This window comes from Oryx dammah, unplaced genomic scaffold (genome assembly GCF_014754425.2).
Source record: "Oryx dammah isolate SB20612 unplaced genomic scaffold, SCBI_Odam_1.1 HiC_scaffold_23, whole genome shotgun sequence".
In the NCBI taxonomy this organism is placed as follows: domain Eukaryota; kingdom Metazoa; phylum Chordata; class Mammalia; order Artiodactyla; family Bovidae; genus Oryx; species Oryx dammah.
In genome coordinates, this window is record NW_024070207.1 from 49308098 (window position 1) to 49331016 (window position 22919).

The following is a 22919-nucleotide window of genomic DNA, read 5'->3' on the forward strand; positions in this document are numbered from 1 at the left end:
GGAAAATACCTTTCTTCACAAAGAGCAGTACCAGTGTGTGTTGTCTGCCTCCAGTGATAGTACTTGGGGTCGTAGAAGTGGTGGGCAGGCTTCAGGGTGAGGCAGACCAAGAAGCAGGGCATCAGGGAGCCTGGGCTCTTGGTCTTGCTCTGTCACTATGTCATCATGTACATTATGTTACTCCATTTTGTTTAAGTGTGAAATAAACATATTGTACAAACATACCATATATATACATATACACATATACATACATAAAATATATATATATATATATAATAGATAGTATGCATATACTGCTTAGTTGCTCAGTTGTGTCCAACTCTGTGCAACCCTATGGACTGTAGCCTGCCAGGCTCCTCTGCTGATGGGGTTGTCAACACAAGAATAGTGGAATGGGTTTCCATTCCCTTCTCTGGGGGATCTTCCTGACCAATGGATTGAATCCAGGTCTCCTGCATTGCAGGCATATTCTTTACTGTCTGGGCCACCAGGGAAGGCCAAACATATAGTACATGTATATAAATACATAACATACTGGTGCTACTGGAAATTGGGAAAAGCCAGGGATGCTGTGGATGCAGCCCTCCACAGCAAACACTGATCTGATCCAAGAAGTCAATACTCTGATATACACACATATCTATGTATTTAAAAAAAAAAATCTAGGGAAAAGATGAAACATTTTCAAGTTTTCATTTGAATGCCTGACATCATACAGCTCCAATAAGAAGAGTAAAAAATCTTTCAAATCCTGATTCTATTATCTAATTTCAGGTAAAATGATGCTTTCTCACTAAAACCATTGCCTTATATCAATTACTTTTCTTAAGAAAGGAGTTTAGGAATTTCTCATTTCAATATTTCACCTCACATATGGGTACTCATCCTTACTGACTCTATAGGACAGGTGGTAGTACCCAGTTTTGCACATGGGGAAACTTAGGGACAGGATCTACCCTGGAATTTGAACCCAGGTCATTGGTCTCCAAGGGTTTGGATATGAGTTTGATTAAAAGACAAACTGCTCTGGGTCCCAGCCCAGCACTATTCCAACCAAGCCAACATGCCTGCCAAAATAATCAAACTAATTGCATTGACTTTAAAAATATCCAGACTTTCAATAGGATCAGAGAACCAACGTCTACAATATCCTTAAAACTATAATTACCGGTATTAACGACATGTCCTCTGTGTCTCATTTCTTTATTTAGGAATTTGTCTGTCTCCGTCTGAACACTTCTTTGAAACCTTTGGTTTAAAGGGACACTATTTTCAGAAAACACCTCACACTGGTCTTAGATTTACTGACTCTGCATGAGGTCTCTACTTTGTCTTATTTTGTAAAATTTTTAAAAAATTTCCAGCCCTGGATAGGTGTGGAAAGGTAGAGAAGCAGCATCCTCAGGCAAACTGTGTACTCTCAGTAACTGGGCAACATTTGCATTGTCTTGGTAATGTCTTCACATTTCAAAAATTCATCCTGTGTGAAGCTTCTGACTTTCTCCTAAATTTAGCTTGAAATTTCAAAAGCCCAAGCAAAATTTAACAAAATTTTCTCTATTGCCCCAGCAGCATTGTAATCAGGGATCTCTAATCCCTTTGGTAACATAAACTCATCAACTGAGTTCAGCAGACAAACACAGAGATGCATTTACAATGCCACTACAGCAAAGAATCAAGAATATCATTTTTACTAATTCACACACATACATTAATATGCATGTCTTTGATATTCAATTACATCAAGAATTTTCCCTGTAACACAGAAACTTTTAGAAAAGGCAGTATGAAACAGCTTTCCAACAAATTGGTACATTTAAATCTTCCACACGCTTCAAACTCCCTTCTGTAATTATCTATGTAACAACACTCACAGAAAGTTCTGTGTTGCTCCTGATTTTGTGTGCATGTGTGCATTCAGGGTATCCTTTGAAATAGCTATTCACCTACTTGAAAATGTTATGCTGACAAAAAGTCTGCTTTTTTTATCTTACTATCAGTGTGGTCTTGTGCAGAAAGGCAGGCTGCTAAGTGCTTTTCTGAAGGCTGATAAAGATATTAGACTTGCTTACAAGGCTGATTAAAATGGACACAGGCCCATTTTACAAGTTTCTACTGGGCTAAAATAAAATAGCATGTTCCTCATCTCATCTATATATGTTATGGCTTTTGTGTGTGTCCCCTGTAGTGAGGGATGCACCACTCATCTCAGTAAACTGTGTCTTTTTTTCAGCATGAATGTGTCATTATTTCTGCCTTTGAATAGCCCCTCAGCTCTGTGCCTTGTAGTTGTTTATAGCCCCCATTAAATGACTACACAAAAAGATGACACTGTCGGAAATGAGGTAAAGACAGAAGAAGAAATAGTATTAACTGTTCTCAGTAATAATATAATGAGTTCAGGCTGCTGCTATAGTCATAGTGAACGGGTTTTACAGGAATAAGGATATTAAAGAAAAGCAATGTTTCTGACTATGTAACTAAATAGCCTGCCCATGTGCATATGTGAGAACTCTATTATTCTGAAACTGCTTGTCTGAATGGCAGGGGAATCTCAAAAAGGCTTTCTCAGGACTGAAGTCAATAAAAGGAACAGTAATGCTCCTTACAACCTCAGAGATATAAGAGAAAATTCTCTGGACTATTACTAAAATAAAGTCTGCCTATGTGCATAAGATTATCAGTAATTTTCTATTAAAGAGGCCCAGAGTGGTCTGCTTAGAAAACCATTAAGAAAAGAAAGCCTAGAAGAGAAAGAAGAAGCACAAAAGATTCCCCAGGGTAAGTACAAGAATGAAGTGGAAGTTTGTGCCAGGAGAAAGTGGTTTAAACGTGCAGGAAATAACCTTGAAACAGACAAATTGCAGTGCAGATTCATTAACACAGAGCTAGTTTTTGCTCTAATGTTGCGTCTGTCTCCTCCCCTCAGCTCTCCTTCTCTGCCACCAAGTGAGCGGATTTCTGAAGAACTGGGGTTTTACAGACTCTGTAGAGAGGGAATGAAAAGGATAGGGGACAGTGATGACTCTCCTTATGGCTGCTCTGCTCCAGGACTGAGGGGAGAAAGTCTCGGTGCTAACGCATCTACTACCTGCTCCCATCTTCAATGAATACAACTGCAACTTTCTCCCGGAGACCCAGGGAAAGCGGGTGTGGAAGGAACCGCAACGTTCTGGGCTTTTGCGCACTTCCCTCTGGAGCTATCATGACTCTCGCCTATAGCATCTTCCCGTGATCAAAACACAACCACCTGGACTACTAATTAGAGAGGAAAGAAAGGAGAAAGCAGAAAGGCGAGTGGCCCCGAGTCCGCTCCAGTCGATCCAGGCAATCCCGTGAAGAATGAAAAGAATCAAACGGAACCAGGGATTGGGCCGTAGCGAAAGACTGGCTCTGGCGGACGCTGGTGTCCCCCGGCTCCACGTTATATGGAAACGCCGTGTTGACTGCCTCGTCAGGGGTCCTTACACATCTGCCCGCGAACGGCGAGCCCCGGGCGCTCACTAGTTAAGGGGGCGCCCGTCCTGGACCGTGCCGGCTGGGAGAGCTAGCCGCTTTCAGTTGTCCATAACTTCCATCCTGAGGTCTCAGTGTCCCCTCGCCTACGGTCCGGACCCGGTGCCATCCTGATGTCACTTGACCGTGTCCGCGCCGCAGCCCCTGGTGAAAGCTGCAGGGGCTGGGCAGATTTCCAGGCGAGAGGGGCCGCCGGGAGGCGGGAGCTGCGCTCCGCGGCACAGGTCAGAGAAGCCGAGACAGGCTCGTTTGTGGGCCGGTCCACTGCCTTCCGGGTGCAGCGCAGTGACATCTGATCTGCGGGGTGATTGATAAGCGCGGGCGGGGGTCCGCCGGCCCGCCCTCCACATCGCCTGCCTCCTCCCCCTCCCGCCTCCTCCCCGCCTCCTTCCCAGTTCCCTCCCTCCTTCTTGCCAGTAGCGCTGCCCGGCGGCGAGCCGCTCCAGTGGGGATCTGCCTGCCCTTGGGGGCGCCGCCCGCGCTCGCCGCCGAGCCTTTGCTCCCGGGCCGCGCCGGGCTGAGGCCGCGCCGCCTCCCGCGCCTCCCCAGCTCGCGGATGCCGGGGGCGCCTCCGGGGGAAGCTCCGGGCAGCGCGTTCGCCGGGTAAGTTCTGAGCACTTGGGGACGCCGCGGCGACGCGGCCGGCCAGCCGGCTCCCCCGGCAGAGGGAACGGGTGGGGAAAGACGGCGCGATCCGCCGGGGACCGCGCGCGGGTGGCCGGCCGTACCCCTGCAGCTGCCTGGCTCCGGGACCGTCCGTCCACGCGAACGGGCGTGGTCCGGCTCTGGGCGTCGCGCGGCCACCCCTCGGGTGGAGGACGCGGCGACCGGGGCCCGGGAAGGGGGCGGTGCGGCGCGAGCAGCCGTCGCGGCGTTGGAGGCGAGAGAGCAGGAGGGGGCTGCGTGAGCGGTTGGGCCCGGGGCCCGGCCTCAGGGGACTCGGCGGATTCCTGGGTCCCCAGAAGAGCTCTCGGGAAAGGCTGGGCCAGGGGAGGCAGAGCGGGAGCCGAAGGCTGCTGGCGGGCGGGCGGCGGAAGCCCCCTCCCGGGACCGGCCGGGCTCCGTGAAGCCCCTGGCGGCCGGGGAGGAGGGGGACTGCGCGCCCGCCCGCACTTGCCGCCCGCGGCCCCGAAGATCCGAGCCCCGCTTCACTTGGGAAGATGCGAGGGAGACCGAGGCGGCAGAGTCCCAGTTTCTCCCTCCATCGCCCCCGCGAGGACAGGGAGCGTTTGCCCGATTTTAGCGTCCGCCTCTGCCTCCCGCGTGCTCCGCGTTCACTTGGCCTCTTTCCGCCGCCCCGGGAGCCGCTGTCGCCAGCGAGGAGCCGCGGCGGCGCCTCTCGACTCGCGGGGCTGAAGGAAACTTCCTTAAAGTGCTTTCCGGCGTGGAGGTTGATTTGTTCCCGTCACTGTGTTTGGGGAAGCTGCTGCAGCAGCCTGGGGACCGGTGGGAGATGCGGCAGTAGTGGGAGGGTCCACCGACCCGCGTCTGAAGCCAACCGCCGGAGGGGACCGCTGCCGCCCCCGCGGGGTCCCCAGTGCCGCTCCCCCAGGCAGCCTACCGCGTCGTCTCCCTCGCCCTGTGATGTCGAGGATTTCAACCGCCTCCGTCATCGATTGACGAACCCCCGCCCTAATTCCTAGTAGATGCTGTCCTAAAACATTATTGACACAGTCATCCGTGTCCTGCATGAAATTATGATCTTTGGAAACTAAAACTCATATTTGTTATTTCACTTTCAAAATTTTTGTTTTTTAAGAACACATTTCAGTAAATCACCACCACCACCACCAAATTCACGGTAAGCAGGAGTGAGTTTTTTGGAGAACTGCTGGCCTGGGACTCAGAATCCCTGGGTTCTGTTTCTAATTTTATAGATTCTTGAACTTAAGCAAGTCAGCACTTCCCCTGGTTGAGGAAATGTCCTCATCTAGAAAATGAATCTGATTGCAAAGGTATTGTCCAGCTCTCATGTTGGCTTCTACTTCAGTGAAATATTAACCTAATTAATAAATGTTTGTTATATGACTGAATAAACCATCTCTCTCTAGGAACTCTGTATATTTAACATTTGGAAATATGTAGAAACAAATGTCCCTCTGCTCTGGAAGGCAGTTTAATCGTGCTGGCACTGCACCATTCCACTGGCATCTAATGATGTAGTTGCCAGGGTGGGTGGGAGGCTATGCCCTCCCCCTCTGGGGCAGTTCCTCTACTGTTGCCCTTTAGCAGAGAAAAAGGAAATCTGAGGGCCAAGAATAAAACAGTGTTGCCCAAGGTGAAGCCAGAATTACTGGATGAGGTTGGGCTCTTCCCCAAAGGAAAAGGAGGGGAAAGACGAAGGCCTCTGACCAATTGTGGAGGAGACTGGCCAAAGCCACAGGTTGCTTGAGAACTGTTTATAAACTAGTGAGCCCTTCTTGGGGAGGGAAAAGCTTGTCTGAGTGGGACAATTCTAGGACATCAGCTTCACAGGAAAGGAAGAGGGGAGAGGCAGGGGGCTTGCTGTTCTCTGAAGGCTGATCACCTCTGCCAGTGCCTCTCTGCCACCCTTGGCCCAGCCATGGGACCCTGTGTGGACTGTGGCAGACAGGGCCCAGGAGGCAGGGAAGAATCAGCTGAAGTGTCTGGCTGGACTGGCACATAGCTCGGTCAACTCTTCCCATTCTCTTCCATCCATTGCTTTTGCTGCTTCATTTCCCCCATTCTCACCAGAGGCAGTCCCTGGCCCTTCTGGGCCATAGGCAGACATTCCCATTTTGCAAACGGACTCCAACTGAGCAACTTAAAAGTTGCCTTAAAAGAGGACATTAAGATAATTAGGGGAAAACGAGATATTGAAGGCAAAAAGCCAACACCTGGCCAATAATAATCCTGAGGAAAGGTTATCTGAATGCAATTGATTATCAGACCTGGGAGGAGCTGAATAGTCCACCCCCTTGTGCCAGTGGGGACAGGAAAATCCAGAAACAAAGCGACACACCTGGCAACAGAACTGGACCGGAGGCCAGGTCTCCTGAGTCTCAGGCTAGGACTCGGGTCATCCCTCTTCTTTCTCAGAAGCCAGTCTTCCTGCATCGGTGGCTTCTGTCCCCCTGGGTCCCTGGCTCCTGCAGCCTGGAGGACTCTGCACCCTTGTGGACTGGACACCCACCTAAGGCGCAGCCTGGCAGTGCCTGTCTGACACCCACCCCTCTTCTCCTTCCTTCAAGCTGAGTACACGTTTAAACCTCATTATCTGGCTAAGTATAAACCTCAGGGGGAGAAGGGTTTTGTTGTTTTCATCTCAGTCTATAGGCTAACGTTGTTGGGCTGGCTGTCAGAATCCAGGCAAATATCTAGCCAGTCACCACCCAGAAAGTAATTCTCTGCACACTGCAACAAAGCTCTGAATGCAAAGCATAGAACCCCCAGGAGAACTCCTCGTCCTCCCACACAGGCACACTGGTGCACACACAGCCTGCTCTCCGCACCAAGAGCATCTCAGCTAGGAGGCTGGCAGGCGGGCTCAGTCCTGTAGCAAAGAGGCGCGCGAGCGCGGGCGCGCGCGCACACACACAGACACACACGGAAGATGGGACACACTCGGAAGATTTGACACACACACACAGAGTCCTGTAGCAAAGAGGCACACACACACGGAAGATTTCACACACACGGAAGATGGGACCCCTGCTCCGGAATCTGGAATGAGACACCAACATCCCCACCCCCCACCCCAAGTCCCAGTGAAAGGGCCAGGAGGGAGGGGCAGGTGGAAGAAACCACTTGGAAGGGCCCGAGGCGTCCCGGGGGTACCAACCCCATAGTGGGGCCGCTCCTGGAGAACCCCCTCTCCAGGAGCTCCGCCAGCCACCCGCCACCCGCCGGGCTGGAGGTGGAGGAGTTCAGAAGCAACTGACGCAGCCAGGATTCGAGCTTGGCGAAGCCACTTGCTGGGAAGGGAAGCGTCTGCCCTTCCCTCCCCCGCAGCGCGCCCTCGCTCCCCCGCCTGCCCCCTCCCCCGTGACGTCACCCCAGCCCTGTCCCGGGGAACCCGCAAAGCCTCTCAAATTCAAACTGCCAGGCGCACTGCTGCCACTACCGCGGGACTGGAAGTGCGCGCCCGGGCTCGGCCGTCGCCGCCGCCAGCCGACCAGGCCGGCCGGCTTCGCCAGCTCCGTGCCCAGTCGCACCCCCCGGGGTCCCCGAGGACTCAGCTGCCCGCCGCTCGGAGCGTCCTCGGCCTCTCCTGCCGCCTGCCAGATTCCGAATTCGTGCGCACCCCCATCTCCCCACCCCCCAGCAAAATTAAATCAACTGGCAGAAAGCAGAGCATCCCTCCGGAAGCAGCGGCGTCCCCTTTTACCTTGCTCTTCCTCTCTTTCTGAAGATGCTAAACTACCAGCGGACTGCAGAGGAGAGGGGTCCCGTCTTCTCCTGATGCGTGAGTAACCGACCCCCCGCCCCAGCAACCCACGCTGTCTTTGCTCTTCCACCCTCTCCCCTCCCCTCGCCGCCACTCCCCTGATTTTCCCACCCCCTTTTTGCGCAGTTAAAAAAACAAAACAACAACCAAAAAAAAGTAGAGCAATTTCTGCTGCGAGCCCAGGACGGGCAAGCCGCCCGAGATAGCTTGAAGATATCCCCCAGGGGCGGAGGAGGAGGCGATGGGCTGGATTTAGTAGGACAACTCGGTTACTAATGACTCCGTGGCTGGCTGCGACCCGCCGGGAAATCAGGTGCAAGCATGTGGGTGCCGGGACGCGTGGGTGGGTCGGTGGGTGGGTGGGTGGGCCGGGGGTGGGGTGGGGAGGGGAGGAAAGCAGAAACCGCTGGGGGAAAAAAAAAAAAACGCAGTGATTTCATTAGGTCTCGCAGCCCACTCCCCGCCGTCTTCCTCCCTCCCACGCCGCCCCCTCGCTTTGCCATTTTAATCGGGCCTCCGTGTTTCTTTCTCCCCCGCCTCCCACTCTCTCTCGCCCCCCGCCCAAGGTTTGCCTGTAGGTACCTGAGCTGACCCCGACGGCGCCCAAAGATGCTGAGCGGCGTCTGGTTCCTCAGCGTGTTAACCGTGGCCGGGATCTTAGAGACGGAAAGTCGCAAAACTGCCAAAGACATTTGCAAGATCCGCTGCCTGTGCGAAGAGAAGGAGAACGTCCTGAATATTAACTGCGAAAACAAAGGATTTACAACGGTCAGCCTGCTCCAGCCCCCCCAGTACCGAATCTATCAGCTCTTCCTCAATGGCAACCTCCTGACCAGACTGTACCCCAACGAGTTCGTCAACTACTCCAATGCGGTGACTCTCCACCTGGGCAACAACGGGCTGCAGGAGATCCGTACCGGGGCGTTCAGCGGGCTGAAGACCCTGAAGAGGCTGCACCTCAACAACAACAAGCTCGAGGTGCTGAGGGAGGACACTTTCCTGGGCCTAGAGAGCCTGGAGTACCTGCAGGCCGACTACAATTACATCAGCGCCATCGAGGCGGGGGCCTTCAGCAAGCTGAACAAGCTCAAAGTGCTCATCCTGAATGACAACCTCCTGCTATCGCTGCCCAGCAATGTGTTCCGCTTCGTCCTGCTGACCCACCTAGACCTGCGAGGGAACCGGCTGAAACTGATGCCTTTTGCGGGGGTCCTCGAGCACATCGGGGGCATCATGGAGATCCAGCTGGAGGAGAACCCCTGGAACTGCACATGCGACTTACTTCCACTCAAGGCTTGGCTGGACACCATCACTGTTTTCGTGGGGGAGATTGTCTGTGAAACCCCCTTCCGCTTGCACGGCAAAGATGTCACCCAGCTGACCAGGCAAGACCTCTGCCCCAGAAAAAGTACTGGCGACTCGGCTCAGAGGGGCGGTCACACTGACACACACATCCCGAGGCTGTCACCTACCCTGAATCCTGCTCTCAACCCAACCCGGGCTCCAAAAGCCAGCCGGCCACCCAAAATAAGAAACCGTCCCACCCCCCGGGTCACAGTGTCGAAGGATAGGCAGAGCTTTGGCCCCATCATGGTGTACCAGACCAAGTCCCCAGTGCCCCTCACCTGCCCCAGCAGCTGTGTCTGCACCTCTCAGAGCTCTGACAATGGGCTGAACGTCAACTGCCAAGAACGGAAGTTCACCAACATCTCCGACCTTCAGCCCAAACCCACCAGTCCAAAGAAACTCTACCTGACAGGGAACTATCTTCAGATGGTCTATAAGAACGACCTCTTAGAATACAGTTCTTTGGATCTGCTGCATCTAGGCAACAATAGGATTGCAGTCATTCAGGAAGGTGCCTTCACAAACCTGACCAGTTTACGCAGACTTTATCTAAATGGCAATTACCTTGAAGTGCTGTTTCCGGCTATGTTTGATGGGCTGCAGAGCTTGCAGTATCTCTATTTAGAGTATAATGTCATTAAGGAAATTAAGCCGCTGACCTTTGATGCTTTGATTAACCTACAGCTGCTGTTTCTGAATAACAACCTGCTGCGGTCCCTGCCTGATAACATATTTGGGGGCACGGCCCTCACCAGGCTGAATCTGAGAAACAATCATTTTTCTCACCTGCCAGTGAAAGGAGTTCTAGATCAGCTTCCGGCTTTTATCCAGATTGATCTCCAAGAGAACCCCTGGGACTGCACCTGTGACATCATGGGACTGAAGGACTGGACAGAGCATGCCAATTCCCCTGTCATCATCAATGAGGTGACCTGTGAATCTCCCGCGAAACATGCCGGGGAGATCCTGAAGTTTCTGGGGAGGGAGGCAATCTGTCCAGACGGTCCGAACTTATCAGACGGAACCGTTTTGTCAATGAATCACAACACAGACACACCTCGCTTGCTCAGTGTGTCTCCCAGTTCCTACCCTGAACTGCACACTGAAGTTCCACTTTCCGTCTTAATTTTAGGATTGCTGGTTGTCTTTATCTTATCTGTCTGTTTCGGCGCTGGCTTATTTGTCTTTGTCCTGAAACGCCGGAAGCGGGTGCCCAGTGTTCCCAGGAGTGCCAACAACTTAGATGTAAGTTCCTTCCAGTTACAGTATGGCTCTTACAATACTGAGACCCAGGATAAAGCAGACGGCCACGTCTATAACTACATCCCTCCACCTGTGGGCCAGATGTGCCAAAACCCCATCTACATGCAGAAGGAGGGAGACCCGGTGGCCTATTACCGAAACCTGCAAGAATTCAGTTACAGCAACCTGGAGGAGAAGAAAGAAGAGCCAGCCACACTTGCTTACACTATCAGTGCCACAGAGCTGCTGGAAAAGCAGGCCCCGAGAGAGCCTGAGCTGCTGTATCAGAATATCACTGAGCGGGTCAAGGAGCTGCCCAGTGTGGGACTCGTCCACTATAACTTTTGTACCTTACCTAAAAGGCAGTTCACCCCTTCCTATGAATCTCGACGCCAAAACCAAGACAGAATCAATAAAACCGTTTTATATGGAACTCCCAGGAAATGCTTTGTGGGGCAGTCCAAAGCAGACCACCCTTTACTGCAAGCTAAGCCGCAATCAGAACCAGACTACCTCGAAGTTCTGGAAAAACAAACTGCAATCAGTCAGCTGTGAAGGGAAATCATTGACAACCCTCTGGCATCAAAGGATGCTGCTCCAAACTCTTGGAAGCTGGGCGTTTGCTTTTGTGTGTGTCTGTTCTCCCTTTCTCAGCCTCAGTGGGGGACTTTGAAAATGTTTGGGGATGGGGTGAAGCAATGATACTGCTTTTTCAAGTTTTCCTTTAAATTATTTCTCTCTTGCTCTCCTCCCTCCCCACCTTCCCCCCCTTCTCTCCTTAGGAATCATCATTGAACATGAATGTTTCTACAGTGAATTTTTTCATATACTTTATGGTTGTGTTTCCTTTTTCTTCTTTTATTTTTCCAGTGTGGGAATGGGAAGAGGAGATTATAGTGAATGAAGAAACAGTAAGCAAACTTTTCAAATGAAAATGGATATTTAGTGTATTTTGTAGAAGATCTCCAAAGATCTTTTGAGACTATAAATTCTTTGTAAATAATGATATATGGTATTTCGGACTTCAGTTACCAAGCATAGCCACTGGGCATCACTTCTTCATGTTAAAGTGCCTTTGCACTTTAAGTACATTACTTAAATGTTGCTTTTAGCTTTGATAAATTGAACATATTTTAATGTGTTGTATTTTTGAAATTAAAAACACTGTAAAATAGATTGAAATGTCAGCTATATTAAGTCAACGTACAGATTGCTTGAGTTATAGAAACCAGCTTGTCATCAAATGATTCTAGTTCTAGGACTTTATAGATTTAACTGTAAAATGTTTCCTTTCCTTTGGGTTTGTTCTAAATGATTTTATTTAAGTCAACTATGGGGATTTAACAGTGGACTAGAGGTAATAAACCACCTCAGTTGGGATTAGTAATTCATTAATAAAATATATTTAACCCAATATCAGAGTGAATTGAACAATTAATGCCCTTCCGTAAATCATTTTACACTAACCTGGTCAGTGTTTTAGATTATTTTCCTAATAAAGAGTACATTACACAACTTGTAATATATTTTCCTGCATTAAATTAGATATTTTTATATTTAAATGAAGGAGTCTGTATTTCTAACTTTTAAATTGAAATTAATATTTTTTCTGCCTATTGAAACATTTTCTATAAACACACACCAGTAGAGGCCGCCACACACCTCATTGAATAAAGACATACGAGCCATTAAATACCTTGAAGGAAGACTTCAAAGGTGAGATTTAAACGTTCCAAGTAAGTTCTCTGCAAATTCAAGGCGACAGAGACAAATGTATACGTTACTTGCAATTTCTTTTAGGATTAAAGGTTAGACTCAGAATCCATCTCAATTTTCCCATTTTCAGAGAGAGCAGCGTTTTCCTCTTGAGTTTATGGAAGCATTAACAGGGAGCTATCAAATGATGTACCCTGTAAGTCTCCAACGCAATTAATAAATGCCTAAATAGAGAAAGTAGACATCTTTTCTTCCCCTGCCTTCCTCCGGCGAGTGTTGCTTGAATTTTTCCTTGACTTGACCAAGCTTTTCATTGTGGTGTTAGAATTAAAATGATTTGAACTAACCAAGTCTACATAACATTTATGAAGCCTTATTAGCCTGTAAATAATTTTTAGATGCAAATATTATTGTGTGATTTAAACAAACAGCCCTTCTTTACAACAAAAAATAGTTTTGTTTTGTCTATTGTAAATCCTTATGCAACTGGGGTGGTGATCTGCATATAAAGTAGTCCAGCTTTTCAGTTCCTTATTAAAGCAATTGATGGCATCTGAAAGAAGCACACTGTTTCCTTTTCATAAATAGGTTACTGCACATAATAATCCTTTATTATCATGTGGAAATTGAAGTGGATCCTGATGACTTACTTTTAAAGCTTTAAAATGACTAATAGTTTATTGTCTGTCACTATAAACAATTCATGTGATAGGCTTTCAATTAGAAATTACTTAAATCCAAATTATTTGGATTAATAGCTACTGGTGCAAAATCGTTTTTTTAACAATAGAAGGTAATTGTGTATATATAAATGTAAAGGGCATTCAGGAAAGTAAATGCCTTTAATACCCTAAAATCTCCGAACATCTACAGTGACAAGCTTACATGTTCATTCTTTGATTAGAGATCATAATTCTTATTTAAATCCATTAGATTGAAGTTTAAAATGGTGGGCTGAAATGATCTACAGGAAGGTTAATGTCCAGAGATTTTACATTTCATAGAAGAGGAGCAAGAGTGATATGCCAGTTGAACTTGTAGATGGCTCCCAGAAACCATCTCCTCTTATATATATAAGAATTACAAAAAGACTGTCGTGTCTGCTCTCATTTGGTGCAATGATAAATACAGAATGTCGTGTCTGCTCTCATTTGGTGCAATGATAAATACAGAACACTGAGGTAGGTACTTGAGAGAATGATTATGAAGGCAAATTAATATCCATCTTCTATTAAGAGAGTTTTTTGGTTTAAACTCTATGCCTAGAACCACTGATGTGGTGATTCCACTTCAGTGTCCGTATTCTCCTGAAAATAAAGTCATTCCTGTAAAATACTAGTCTCCATAGAAAAACTAATTCACTCATTTTAAGCAGAGATAGCTTACTATTCATTTAGTTACATGGTTTTAAAGCGGCCTCCTGGAAGAACTCAGATTCATAAATTCTTTTGCTTAATAACTGGTTTAATTTTAAATTCTCATGCTTCTTAGATGTGTACTTTATTTTGTATTAGGTCTTAAGATGAAATTGTTTGAATGTGGTCCAGACTATTTCATTTAAAGGCATAAAATACCATACACTGTAAAGCTTTATTTTTTTAATGCCATCACAAACACTTTGTCTTTTAACTTATTAGCATCCCCACTGATTGTATTGTTTTGCTTTATCCACTCAAGTGCTTTAAAACATATTTTATTTTAGGATTTTTATTTTTATCTCCTACAGCTGGATTTTGCTATTTCACTTTTATTTCACATGCAGCTTGTAATGGGTATGAGCACAAGCACAGCGAAATGGTTCCAGCCAGCAAAATGCAATCTCCCCTGGCCCTGCCTGAAACAGATCTGTATATCTGGTAAATGGTAATTCCCTCTGATTCTAGCTCTTAATGAGTTGCTTCTGCTGTTTCTGAATATACCTGTGTCTAAGTTTGTATCAAAACTCTCAAAAGCACCACTTCTCAGTCTGGACACAATTTCCAAATGTCTAATTTGCTTCTGGACTTTGGTCAACCTGTGTGCCTTGTTACTTCCCTCCAGCAGTTGGTGAGTAAGGAAATTACCCTTCAGTTTCTTCTGCTTTATCCTCTGGCCTCTAAGGTGATTTAATTTTTCTAAATATTTTCATTTCATCAAGGGATCAATATTCTATGGATTTTACAAAAAGGGTCTAATGAAAAAGAGAAACATTCTGTGATTTCTCAGACTCTGGAAATTCATTTTGGATGTACACATTCCAGAAACATAACTGGATTAGAAGCTAGACTGAAGGAAGCCTTCTAGACAATTCTCCTAATCCAGTCATTTCTTCATTCATTCACTAAGTAATTGAGTGCTTGCTTCCTAGGGGCCAGGCTCTGTGCTGTGTGCTAAGAGGGTGCAGAGATACAGTAGTCAGGATCTCTGCCCACCCCCTCACCTCACACCCTGAAGAGAGCTTAGTACTAAAAAAAGGATAACCTTATCTGAATGACCATCACCTGAAAAAACAGTGGGGACAGCAGTGAAATGCAGAAAGTTGAGTTTTTGAAGATGATTTTGTGCAATGAAGTATAACACTGACACATCATGGGCTACCTACTGTGTAACCACCATTAACATCATTTTAGAGTTACACAGCTAAACAGGGAGAACACCCACAAAAATAAAAACAAATTTCTGCAGAATAAGGCCCAATATTATGGCCTGAAAATAGCTATATACTTCTGCTATCTAAAATGTACATTGTAAAGATGAATCTCCAAATTGTAAATACAAAAAATCACAAACATAATTTTGGAATATCCATGTTTTAAAGGCAATATTGACTTTCTATTTCAGTGGCTTAAAATATAACATTTTGGCTTAAGTGTCTTTTACAAAGATAATAAGACACTTAAGTCCTGAGAGAAAATTAAGTACTGTATATAGGTGTACTTTGCTTCCCACAATAGTTGTGCAAAAAGTCATGTGTAAATTGAAGTTTTCTAAGTTAAATTGTATTTTAAAAGCATTAGGAGAGCTGCCATTTAGAGGAAACTTGTGAATCAATCCTTTTATAAAGCAGAAAACCATTTTATAATACAAATAATCTGTCTAATTTATCTTTTTTGTATGTTTGGAGTTTCAATATCGACTTTGCTTAAAACACAGCCCACCTGCATAATAAGAGTGTGTTTTTCCAGTGCTGCTTGTGCTACCAGTTTCTTGGTTGCTAAGGGCTTATACTTGAAAATCCGCTGCAGTTTTGTGTGACTGGAGCTATGAAGCGATTCTCTGAGGATGCAGTAGCATTCCTGAACAGTCCAAGTAGCCAACCCATTTCAACTCCATTGACCACAGGACTTTTCTGCTCCACAGCATCTTCTCTGTCAGACGTGGCCATGATTCATTAGATGGTAGAGTGACTCCTGTATTCATATCCTATAAAGTGCTTAGAGTCACAGGTTTTATAATAAATACATGTGATCATGTAAACATATTAAACTGCATGTGTGTTGGAATTTTTTAGCAGTATTTTAGCTTGAAAGTACTTGTACAAATACTGTTAGATTTAGTTGCAAATAATTGTTTTCAAGTTGCTGGAATAAATGGAAAATGAAATGCACTCTCGTGTAAATAGACTTCTGTGCCAAATAGTGACATCGTTTCAAAAAAATGAGTGCCATATTTTGGGCTGTTAATAAGGAAAATGAAATATTGAAAATGTGATCAAATGATACTGTGTTTTATTGGATAAACTTTATATAAAATTCTTTTTATGCTATAGTTAGCTTTCAGTTAATAAATATTCACTAAAAATGAACATTTGAATTAGTTAGAAAAATTCTTTAGACTCTTGAGAAGAGTTGATGACAAAGTATTACTGGAACCATTCTCTTTGCCTTGGACTATACTGTTCAAATATTTACAAATTAAGGTCTTCTTTGTATGATTAGAATTTACATATTAAGGGTAAATGTCCTTTTAAAAACATACTAATACTTTTCTATGAATGCCTATTGGTATCAGCCTTAAAAAATTAAAAGTAGAAAGAACAATAAAACAATTCAAATAGACATCTCTCTAGGAATTGAAAGTCTGATTTCACACTGCCCTTACCACACACCAATCCACACAACAGCCAACTGTTTTTAATTACAAAATTCTGTCTAATACCAAAGGTGATTTAATACTTTTATATCTATAAAATGAGAAAGATTGGCATGCAAATCCAAGAAATAGAAATTATGAATTCATTAAAGAAGATGTTATAACTATATTCCCAGAGACTAGAGTCAAAACGAGTGAGAGAGAGATGCATTTGTTGCTGTAATCATGGTAATACTATAGCAAAGTGACTTATTTGGTATTTGCATTGGTTGGACATCAGAATATATCTGCCAGGTATGCTCCATCCACAAATATATAACAAAGGATTTGAGATTTGTGTGATGAACAAGAGGATTTGCAACTAATTATCCCCTCTTTAGATTATTAATTTACTGTCTTCACCATATATTCAGATTATTCACATGGCCTTCACAAGTCTGTGCAAACAATTGGAATAGTCTCATTCTAGAGTGTTATAATGAAGAATGAGAGTTGGTACTTAGTACACGAGATTATCTCATCCTTTACAAGTGAAAGCCGCTCAGTTGTGTCTGACTCTTTGTAATCCCATGAACTATATAGTCCATGGAATTCTCCAGGCTAGAATATTGGATTGGGTAGCCTTTTCCTTCTCCAGGGGATCTTCCCAACCCAGGGATCGAATGCAGGTCCCGCACATTGCAGGCAGATTCTTTGCCACAAGAAAGATGAGTTGAAATGGAATGGGAATGAAAGGGATATATAGCCCCTCATTCTGAACACATGTCATATCAGACAGCAAATCATATGTGCCTGTTGATCCTGGGAAAAGACCATCAAAATAGATGTTGTCATTACTGAATGGGGGCTGGAAATGCACCTGATCCATATTTCCCTGGGCAACAGTATGTGATTAGTTATAGATCATTTTTATTAATTTGATTTTTCAACCATTATTTTGTGTTTGCTATCAACATTACCCTAAAAAGGAACATTAGAGCTAATTATCTGTCAGATCTAGTTGCCTGGCATTTTGGGATACATTTGATCTTAACAGAATGTTGGGTACAACATAAAATATAAGGTAATTTCTGGCTCACAAAGTGACTGTTGGGCAAATAAGAGAGGTGAATAGGGTGTGCTCTGGGTAATCTTTAGCCAAGTCGCTCACTCCACAAGCCCCTTTTCCTTTCACAGCATTAACACCTGCCATAGTGATTTGGAATATATAACGCTTCAATAAATATTTCCATAATGAATGAATGAATAAGACTGGCTCTCATGTGAACACTGAAGAAGGGTGGAAAACTGAAGGATCTAAGTCCAAAGCAATTGTAATGGGTTTTTAGCTGTTACAGGAAGTCCTGAACAAATATTTACTGGAGCTTATGAAGAACACACACATGCACACCGTGATAATGGTAGAGAAGTTACGGTAACACACAGCTAAGATCCAAAGTTTATTACATGCCAGCAGGCCCAATTTTAAGTGATACCCAAACCCGATGATCACATTCTAGACTTAAAAGTAGCTTTACTGCTGAGCACTGAGGTTTCCTTGTTATTGGCTTTTGGAATCAGGAGATTCTGAGTTGAGAGAAAATACACTCCCTGGCAAGCTTGAATGATGCTTATCATTTAGGTCTTCCTAGGATCTGTGTGTTTGGTTTGTTTCTTAAGTCTTCCATATAGAAGAAAAATTCTTTGTGTTCAGACTATATTAAGTTATATTGCTGTCAGAACACAGTTGTTTCATAAAGTCCAACTTGTCCAGAAAAGAACCTAGAGGTGGTGTTTCATAACAGAGTCCTAGGATCTGAGGTTCTGATCTTCATACAGCTAAGAAGCTGTGAGGATAAGTCATAGTTCTCATTGGGTCTCAGTTTTCCTATCTGGAGCAGTGTTGGCCTGTATGAACTCAATGGATATGCTCTGATTCTAGGTTATTTGGGGAGTTAGTGCTACACACAAAATGGACAATGCATGAAGGCAATTATTCAGGTACTTCAAGCCTGAAAATCTATTACCCTTCTCCTTTCCAGTGTCTAATTTGGACATAGCCATCTCTGATTTTATTTTTACAAGATTCAAATGTAACATTTGTCTCAGGTTAGTTTATCTTCCTAAAGCTTGACTTTTAAAATGTTTAAAACATTTTTCTTACTTCTTTGTAAATCACATTCTACTGCTTTGGGGGGAGGGGAGGAAGGTGATGGGATTTTTCATTTAGCTGTTTGGTAGGGGAAGTTTTCTATGGGGCTTATTCTGTGTGATAATTAGGAAAGTTAAACTCTGAATCTTCCTAGGAAAATCATATTATCACATTTCAAGGCACAAAGCAGTTTTCCCATCTGGTTGGTAATCATCCTACCCTTTCAGCCAACACTGCCAAGTTTCTTATCATCAAGGAAACTGACGGACCCTTGGACAATTCAGTTGAGCCTCAGAAATCCGATTCATTCCAGTGAGCAAAGCTCTTAGCTGACAAGTGTATTTGGCTTCTAACTGATCATAAACTTCAGCCATAGTTTTATATTGCTGGGCCACTATGTCTCTAGTTAGTCAGATTGATTTTAACTGGAAACAAAAAACAAAGCTCTCAATCCTGTAATATCCGTCTGACATAAATTTTGCAAGGGTAAAAAAGAGAAGCAAACATTTACCGAAAAACTTCCTCTGCTTTCCAGGTGTTTGAAGGGCTTATTAAAAGCCTTAGTGAATGCAAGGAAAACCCATCTACACTTTGCTTTCTGGTTTCTTCTGCCATGTTACAGAAGGTTGTGGAAAAGGACATGTAGACTATCTTGTCCAAGCCATTTTCTTTAAAAAAATTAAAAAAATAGGATGCCACTGAGATACTAAGGATTTACAGTGTAATTACATTTCAAATATTTAACTCAAAATTTTGGAACAAAAGCTATTTTATGTACTCTGAAAAGCAAGTACATTGTAACCAATAATCTGGATAATTTGAGAGCAGGGCTTGTTGAAAGAATCTTACTCTTTTTAAATTACATTTATTCAGATAGAGACAATCTAATTGTTGTTTTGTGCAAATTTCTCAGAAAGTTGTTCAGTTCTACAACTCAAACAGTTCAAATATTATGAAATTTTAAAAATAAGTTTATTATTCTGTTCTTACATATTAAAATGAGGAAGGCTCTGACTGTGCTAATGGAGTTTGTGGTTTTCCAGCTGGACTTTCTGAGCATCTGTATACAGGGATGGATATTTGTACAAAGACAAGGTAAAGTCTTAGAGGTAAATAGACACTTTCTAGAGTGATTTATAACAGATGGCCAGGAAATGGGGAGTTTCACAAAATCTTGCCTTGTGTCTCCAAAAGAAATCTTTCCCCAGCTTTGATCCCTTATCAGGAGACAAACATTTTCCTATAGCAGTAAGACTGTGGGTTTTTCTGAGTTCTGCTTTGTTTTGGTCTTCAGTCACACTGATTCTTTCTGATTTGCTGATGAAGGAGGATCTGAAGACAGTGGGGGACTATTCCCCAGAGGACAAGTTGCCCTCAGATTTTGCCTCCATGTCTCTGCTAACACTCCATGTGATCTTGAACCAGTCCCTTCTCTGTGCCCCAGTTTCCGCATCTGAAAAAGAAAGTAGTTAGACTTAGCCTTGCCAGTCAAGAAAACAATTGAATAAAAAGGAGCTTACTACTGGGGAAACCTGAAATCCACTTTGGTTTATAAAAAGTAGTAAATCATCTGCAAAGTTGACATGTTAATGATCATTAATAACAAATTATTTTCAACAATCCTCACACCTGTTCTGTGACACACCAGTGAAAACATTTGGACTACAAGTTCTATTTCTTTCAGCTTTAAAAAAAAAAAAAATTTCATGCTTTTCTTTCCCTCATCTTTATTCCAGCTCCTAAACATTTTAATTGTATAAATCCATTTACACAAAGAGTATGAGTAATTTCTGGTAGTCCTTATGTGGTAACAGATTGTCTCTAAAAATACAACTTATGGAGTGCTCATTGTGTGCCGAGCACTTGAGCAGATGCTGTGCACATCTAAAACAAATCCACAAGTTCCTGAAGGCCTAGTGCTGGGACCAGACTCTGTTGGGGCGAAATGAAAAAATTGGCTCCTGTATGTCGGGGAGACATAACACATACACTAGAAGTAAGACGTAGCTCTTGCCCTCAGGGGATATAAAACTAAGTTGGGAAGATGAGCTACTCGTCCTTGAAAAGGAGAGGAGAAATCAGGGTCACAAAAGAAAAAAAGATCAATGCAGATTAAATTGGAATTAGCTGAGAAGGCTCATGGGAGAAGGCAGGGCACAAAAAAAGAGCCGTGGATTAGGGAAAGGCTTGGGGAGTCAGCAAGCTTGACAATGTAAAGACAAATAAGCCTGTGAAGAAAACAAATTTTTACTGCAGTGGTGGAGGGGTGGGGATAAATTGGGAGATTGGGATTGACACATACACACTACTATGTATAAAACAGAAGTTGCTCAGTTGTGTCCAACTCTTTGTGAACCCATGGACACCAGGCTTCTCCGTCCGTGGGATTTTCTAGGCAAGAGTACTGAAGTGGGTTGCCATTTGCTTCTCCAGGGATTCTTCCCAATCCAGGGATCGAACCCAGGTCTCCCGCATTGTAGACAGACGCTTTACCATCTGAGCCACCAGGGAAGTCATATATATACACACACACACATAACTAATAAGGACCTACTGTACAACACAGGGAGCTCTACTAAATACTCTGTAATGACCTATATGGGGAAGAGAATCTAAAAAAGAGTGAATATATGTATTGCATTGGCCAAAATGTTCATTTGTGTTTTTCCATAAGATGTTATTGAATACATATATGGAAGATATATATAACTGATTCACTGTGCTGTTCACCTGAAACTAGCAGAACATGGTAAGTCAACTATACCGCAATAAAAATTAATTTAAAAAAGTAAAAGGCAATGGGATGGGATAAAGTTACTGCCCATATTGACATATGATATAGCAATTTATTTGAAAATTGAAGAAGAGTAACAAATGATAAAAACTAATTAAAAAAGTAAAAAAAGAAAGAAATAGGCCTGTGAAAGATAGTGAAGAAGAGTGTGGAAAACTGGCCTAATGCACCTTTTGATGATTTGAAAACCACAGTAAGAAATTTGGACTTGATTTCACAAATAATGCAAGGTTCTTCAAGCAAAGTAAAAATTGTAGAAGTGTAGCTATTTGTATAGGACTTCCCTAGTGGCTCAGACAGTAAAGCATCTGTCTACAATGCGGGAGACCCAGGTTCGATCCCTGGGTTGGGAAGATCCCCTGGAGAAGGAAATGGCAATCCACTCCAGTACTATTGACTGGAAAATTCCATGGATGGAGGAGCATGGATGGAGGAGCCTATTCCATGGAGTTGCAAACAGTCGGACATGACTAAGCGACTTCACTTTCCTAATAGGACTTTATAAAGCATTTAACATGCATTTCCAACATTAATCCCTGCATTACCGTTTGAAATGATTATATTTGGGCTACAATGATGAAACCTAGATTAGTTTTGATATTTACCCTGGTGACCCAGTGAGTGTAGGCTGGGGCCATCTACTTCACCAAGTCAGCACAGAGACATGCTCCCAAGCAGGCAGGCACTCTGCAGCCTACATGCTGAGATTTGAAACCCAGCTCTGCCACTCACACACTGTGTGACCTTGGGCAAGTTGTGAAACCTCTCTGGGCCTCAGTTTCCTTATCTGAAACAAGGAAAGAAGGATCATATTTGCCCTAACAGTGTGGTTATGAGAATCAGTGACTCAATATTTGCCAAATAAAGCAAAAAGTGGCAAAGGTGTACTTTGAAATCAGTCCTGACTGACTTGAAACCCATGTCTTGTCCACTCTATCACTGGGTCTCCCTGGATAAACAGAGTGAGTCATCTGGCAGAACGAATGATCTGAGCATTTGGGCAGAGAGATTAGGGCCCAGGAAGCTGCTCTGGTGACTCAGGATTAAGGAAGCGGACCCTGTGATGAGGGGAATGGAGAGAAAATGAAGCCAAGAGGCCTGCTCTCATGTTCAACCACAGACTGACCAGGAGCTGGGAATCCAGGCTGATGGTTTACAGAGCCATATTTAGTAACATGTCTGTCTTTTATCTTCAGCAGATCCTTAAGTTAATATTTTTATTCTCTAAGGAAAAAGTGTAAGGCAAAAATGGGTTAAAAAAATAATAAAAGCCTGTTTCTTCATGGATCCTGAAGGGATAGAGCCTCAAAGGGCTTGGTTGTGAGTGGAGAAACCTGAGGCCCCCTGGGGAGGCATTTCCAGCTTCCCAGAGCCTCACACAGGCCTCTTGTGAGTGGGGTGGGGGGGAAGACCTCTCCCCTCTTGGGTGGGGGGAGACCTGCACAGTGTCAGGACTAACGGCGATCCTATACGCAAGGCAGCAAAAGAGACACAGATGTAAAAAACAGACTTTTGGACTCTATGGGAGAAGGCAAGGGTGGGATGATTTGAGAGAACACTGTTGAAACATGTATATTATTATATGTAAAATAGATGACCAGTGCACGTTCAACGCATGAAGCAGGGTGCTCAAAACCAGTGCTCTGGGACAACCCAGAGGGATGGGGTGGGGAGGGAGGTGAAGGGGTTTG

General features: G+C 44.5%; 1 protein-coding gene across 1 annotated transcript; it reads left to right on the plus strand.

Moving 5' to 3' along the window:
* Window positions 1-5132: 5132 nt before the first annotated feature.
* Window positions 5133-15818, plus strand: SLITRK2 (SLIT and NTRK like family member 2). Its single transcript, XM_040265400.1, has 2 exons — window positions 5133-13328; window positions 13364-15818. The coding sequence occupies exon 1, from the start codon at window positions 8537-8539 to the stop codon at window positions 11069-11071; it is 2535 nt and encodes an 844-aa protein (XP_040121334.1). The 5' UTR covers window positions 5133-8536; the 3' UTR covers window positions 11072-13328; window positions 13364-15818.
* Window positions 15819-22919: the final 7101 nt, after the last annotated feature.